This window comes from Dermacentor andersoni, chromosome 10 (assembly GCF_023375885.2).
Source record: "Dermacentor andersoni chromosome 10, qqDerAnde1_hic_scaffold, whole genome shotgun sequence".
NCBI classification, from domain to species: domain Eukaryota; kingdom Metazoa; phylum Arthropoda; class Arachnida; order Ixodida; family Ixodidae; genus Dermacentor; species Dermacentor andersoni.
Window position 1 is genome coordinate 53090377 of NC_092823.1, and position 6000 is coordinate 53096376.

General features: G+C 44.3%; 1 protein-coding gene across 1 annotated transcript in view; it reads left to right on the plus strand.

Annotated features, from left to right (window-relative positions):
• The window catches only part of LOC129388282 (chymotrypsinogen A-like), a 61015-nt gene extending 56667 nt beyond the window's left edge, over window positions 1-4348 (plus strand). Inside the window, exon 8 of the mRNA XM_055078427.2 lies at window positions 4069-4348. Within this exon, the coding sequence (XP_054934402.2) occupies window positions 4069-4278 (210 nt within the window). The 3' untranslated portion in view covers window positions 4279-4348. The remainder of the gene's footprint in view (window positions 1-4068) is intronic.
• Window positions 4349-6000: the final 1652 nt, after the last annotated feature.

The window sequence follows — 6000 nt, forward strand, 5'->3', positions numbered from 1 at the left end:
GGCACTGAAAAACCGCTAATTAGCAATAATTTTTCATCCACTACCCTTCATAAATTTTTAAGAACAGCCTAATTTGTAGCGTGAACCATAAATACTACGACCAAGAAATTCGACTACGAAACTAGCGGTAGCCATGTGTACTGTTGCAAAAGTGTCCGCAAAACGAAGCTACAACGGTTGCAACCGCGTGCGCGCGCACACACACACACACCCGAACGCTACCTTGACGTTTGTATCGCCACCTAGACATAAAAATTACCACTAATTTTGCTATTTTTACAAAAGTAACGTTTCTAAAATAGTTTATAGCGCCTTTCCAGAGGACGAGGTGACAAGTAAGAGTACGTTACCTGTATTTCTTTCATTTCCCTTTGGGGTTCTTCTATTTGACTGAACATACGAGACCTGCAGGCTTGGGAGATCAGAGGACGACAGTTCGGCGAGGCTCACATAAATGGCGTGCTTCTTGCAAGGCGAGAGTCGGTAGCAGCCGCAGATACAGCTATTAGCTGTGATACTGTTGCGGCTGTTGCTGAATACGAAGCTCTTTGAAGTGAATGGTTATAGCGGCTGCGTGCTGCGATCTCAAAGCGCGTTCGTTCTTTGATATCTAGCACATCGGACATGGGATAAAAAAACTGTATTTGCTTTACGGACAGAGGGTACGTCACAGGAATTTCGAAGACCTCACACGTGTATGGTTGTAGCGTGTGCGCGCTTGCATCCTACGGTTCCCACAGTGCGTCCGCTGCTCGAAGGTAACGTCGTCGCTTGTCGGCGCCTGTCTTATCGCTGGCCGCGCCGCCGCCGTGTCTACTTTTGGGGAACTCCAGATGAGCGTAGTCACCGTGTTTTCAAGTGAATTTCGCATTATTCTGCTCCCCGAAACGTGCTCATTTTGGATCGTACCAATGGCTATGTCATCTAGTGTATGTCAAAACTACGATGGCATTTGTACAGCGGCGAAGAAATAAATCGTTATGAACTTGGGCGGTTATGAATCTAGTCTAACGTTGCAGTTTTCACGTAGCGAAAACGGCTACGAAAGTGGGCCGGTCCCGGAGACAGGCGCTTCAAAGCGCCAGCTGTAGCGACAGCACGAAGAAGTGGTACACGGTGCACGCGCCAAGCATTTCAGAGCTTACTGGCTTTCGAATGAGAGGAGTATGCGTGAGCTCGTGGCCTATTGGTTGAGTACCGGGCTCGATGGCCGACGTTCGATTCCACCCCATCGGTCACAAATTATTTTCTTTTAATGAAAGCGAGGCGAAAGAAGAACCTACCTGCCGCAAAGGGACATGAATTAGGTTGGAGTGCATCGCAATAAATTTTTGAAATGTTTTCATATGCGAGTCCTAATTATTATGTACTGGACTCAACTGCTACACAACAAAAAAACAACTAGAAAAATCAACGCAAATTACTCAATAAAGTGTTTATTGGGAACACTCAACGGTAATATTGTTGTGCAAATGTTGAGTGAACTCAGTTGCTCTTGAAAATTTGTTAAGTCCATTGTTTCAACATTTACCCAAAATATATCAATGCTTAATCAACAGTCATTTTTGTACGGGTGGGCAAACTGAAAGTACAGAATCGTTTACATACACTATCTCTTTACCGAATACGTACAGTGAACGCCACTGCGCGCGGTCGCCGCGATGGAGTCTCCCGAACCAGCTTCTTGCGTGAAAGGTAGCCAAACGCTGAGAGTAAACTATGTGAAATATGTTCTTATAGTGGGCTGTCTGTATAACCAAATGGGGCATAACGCAATGGAGCCTCAATCCAGCGATCGCACAGGTTCGCAGCGACCGACTGCGCGTTTGCATGTCCGGGCACAATGTTTTGCTTTCGCTGTGAGCGCGTTTTCGCACCATGCCGTGAGCTTTAGGCCGCAGCATATGAGTATTTGACAATACACTAGCAACCGTTGTTGCGTGGACGCTATCAGAACTGTTCAAAAATAATTCCGTTATAGAGAATTTGACGCCTAGCTGCGGCGACTGTGATGTGCCGTCGCGACGATTCAATCTTTCTTTGTCTTCTAAATTCTTGGAGATTTCAATATCATTTCCCAAGTTGCGTCGCACTGTATGTTTAGCGGTCTTCTCAGCGTGCGATTTCCCCCTGCTTGTTTTTCGTAATCTAGTGCATTAATTCATTGCCCAAACGTGACCATATGCCGTGCCTTTTTTTAATGTGCGTCTTACCGCTCCTATTCGATTCCAGTGAACTTGCCAGTATGTAGCATCAACAAGTTCATAGACCAAACCGTCATGACATTAGCCGAGCAGCGGGCGCGGGCGAGTATCTCAGTGGGCGGTTTCTGCTACTCGCCGAACATCGCACAGTCCTGGCGCCGTCGCAGATGTGTTCCTCTCTTCTGTGCTTGCTGCATACCCGATTTGTAGCCGATGGCTATCTGCTAGTTCTAAGTTTCGCCAGCCAAGCTCCACGCAGCCGCTTGCGCTGCGGCTACGTGTGAATAAGGCCGACATCGGGCTCCATTGCGTACGTCCGGAACTGCGGCACCGAGCAGTAGCCTACCATGCCGCACACCTCCGAAGGCATCCACTACCTATTATAGTACTTTTAAATGTTGTCAAGCAGACATCCAAGGCGGTAAAGCCTTATCACTTAATCAGATGGGCGGCCCAGGTGGCACTTTAAACTTTCGTTTTCAGCTCGCTTCGGCGCTTCCGAACCAGCCGACGCGGCCGCTGTGTCCACGTGATCCCTCATGCCACGTCACACCGACGTTGGTGCTAGGTGTTCCAGTGGTGGAGCTTGCCCTAATATTGACAGTGGTCGTCTGACGGGAAGGACAGAGGGAAGGTTTTTTCGTTGCATAGGCATAGAAATGCTTACGCATTTAAAAATTGTTTCGCATAAATTAATCTATCGGTATACGTTTGCTTTTGTTTTTATTTTTAATAATGCGATTACTATTAGTTCCACGCTACAACCGTTTTGAATCCATCCATCCATCCATCCATCCATTCATCCAGCAATCTATCTATCTATCTATCTATCTATCTATCTATCTATCTATCTATCTATCTATCTATCTATCTATCTATCTATCTATCTATCTATCTATCTATCTATCTATCTATCTATCTATCTATCTATCTATCTATCTATCTATCTATCTATCTATCTATCTATCTATCTATCTATCTATCTCTTCTTACGCCGACCAAGTTGCCAAAGTCGTCTATGGCTTGGGCAACTCTGGATATACAACCACGCCATAACACATTCGACGTTCTTCAAATCCCCACACTTCGATACTTACTGCGCAAACATATATCTTCTTTTCCTAATAAATGAAGTGACGCGGTGCCAACGGAACCCCGTTGTTTTCAATGCAAGATGCCTAAAACAGTTCCCTACCTTATTGAGCCTTGAAACTTTTGAGTATGCAAGTTTCTCTGCACGCTGCAGTACACGGGCATCGGGGGGTCATCACCTGGCTGACCATTGCAAGAGGGGCAATCTACACGGCAAAAGGTACAAAAGGTGCACTGCAATCTTCGGGATATTGAGGTTGTTCTGAAGCTTTAGGAGATGCTATATATGCTCGATAGTATACTCAAAGGTAATTAACCATATAGCTTTCATCTTTAATATGACATATAACAATCGCGATTTCACATATAAATAATAAGTCTATCTTTTTCTCATCCCTTTTGGTTTCGCTGTCTCTGTGTGTCTTAGTGGGTTTTCAATTCTTTACCGGCTCGCCTTTGCAGAGCAGCATGCCGACAACTTTATGCACGTCGGCCAAAATTGCCTTCGTCTCATTATTCCACTTTCGCTCTCTCCGCGTCCGTCAAAAATTCTATATATCAAGTGTAGAATATGTTGGCAATATGATCCACAAATTGTATCTATGATCGAAATATACTGCCGCACAGTATTCAACGGTATAATATTACTTGCAAAATGCGGCAGGTGGCCAGAAATACGGCACGTGGCAAATGATCACTGCAGCGCGTTTTCAAAAGTTCGATTGTTCAAGCCTCTCACCCCTCCCCGTTTGATCTGCATTCTCCTTTACAGGGCGATTCTGGTGCCCCGATAACCATAAGACGCAAAAGAGGAAAATCTGTGCAAGTAGGCATACTAAGCGCTGGATCAACTGGCTGCAACTTCATGAGTAGATATTCAATCACCGTTCGTGTTTACAAGTTTTTGTCTTGGATAAAAGAAGCCCTATACCACCCTGAAAGCTGGAAAATCATTGAAAGTCGTAATCATGAATTCGTTTAGTAGCGGGCATTCTAACTGTCATATATTTTCGAAATAAAGCTGCATAACATGTGCGGCATCAGATTTAAAACTCGTCGCATGTTGTGCCCTTAATAGACCACCAAGTGAAGACGTCTGCACAATTACCCAGCTGTCGTTTCATAAATAAATTTGTAAGTAAGAATTGGAATCAATCCGACGCTCGTCAACCTTAAACATATTTATTCTCACGTGCAGAAATCATCTACTTTATTACGTGCTACACCGCATTAACGAAATATATTTTAAATTGATGCTTGCGAATACTCAAAATGTTGAATACGAATAAAATACTATCTACTATTTGATTTCGATTAGATTAGGGAGTTCAATTTATGCTGTTGTTAAAATATACGAAAGCACTTATTGAATTCTAGAGCCACACAAGACGATGGACGGGACCACTTTTCCGAATCATTCTGCGGCAAGAAAACGGCATTAGCTCCAGAAACATTATTTCCTAATTGAATGCGCATGCGACATCACTTCTCATCAACAATCGCCAATCACCCACAATAAGGTAGTGAGCAAAACGAGAACAAGGTGAAAGCAGGAGCCAACGTGGACTTGTCTTCTTCAAGGCGACGTATGCTTTCTTCGCCACGGTATGTATAGGTGGGGTTCTTCTAAAGAGGAGAGGGTGTGAGGCGAGATGGTGCGGCGACAGGTAGTGTCACTCTTAGGCAGCACAAACTGACATATTTATTCTTCATTTATTATTTGCCCACCCTTTGGTCACACGATGTAGATATTCTTTTCGAATAACTTTCGATGCGGTAGCACATGGGAGACTTCTCTCGTTCAACAGGAAGACCACTGTACATGCGCCTGTAGGCATACCGTTACTTCCCTGTATTTGTGTAATTTCTCGTTTAAAACATCCTCAATTGTCCGTTCGACATGTCGCTAATGGTATTACATGCTTGTGTCTAACTATATCAACTTCATTTTTTTTTACGTGAGATGGCTTTCATTTCTGTTGTCAACGGGGGGGGGTGGGGGCTTTTGTTTAATATCACATGTAGCGTTAAGTGTCGTATGTAACGAAAAGCTGTAGTAATAATAATATCGATTATATATTTGCAATTGGATGGGCAATGGAAAGTATCCACAACACATTCATGCATCTGTAACGAAAGCATATGGCGCTATTGTTGTGTGAGGCTTAAAGTAGCCGTAGCTCAGTTTATGCTCTCACTCGGAATTCAGAGCGCCACAGATCGGCACTACGTCTTTTGATCCGAGCTGGACCGGTTGCGTTTGAGAGAGCTCTCTCGGCCATAGTAGGCACGTATAGCTTATCCAGGAACTCAGGAACGGAGGAAGCCTAAAAGCAGTGAAGAAACTAGGAATAGGCAAGAATCACATGTATGCGTTAAGAGACAAAGCCGGCAATATCATTACTAATATGGATTAAATCGTTCAAGTTGCTGAGGAGTTCTATAGAGATTTATACAGTACCAGTGGCAACCACTACGATCATGGAAGAGAGAATAGTCTAGAGGAATTTGAAATCCCACAAGTAACGCCGCAAGAAGTAAAGAAAGCCTTCGGAGCTATGCAAAGGGGGAAGGCAGCTGGGGAAGATCAGGTAACAGCAGATTAGTGGAAAGATGGTGGGCAGACTGTTCTAGAAAAGCTGGCCACCCTGTATACGCAATGCCTCATGACTTTGAGCGTACCGGAATCTTGGAAGAACGCTAA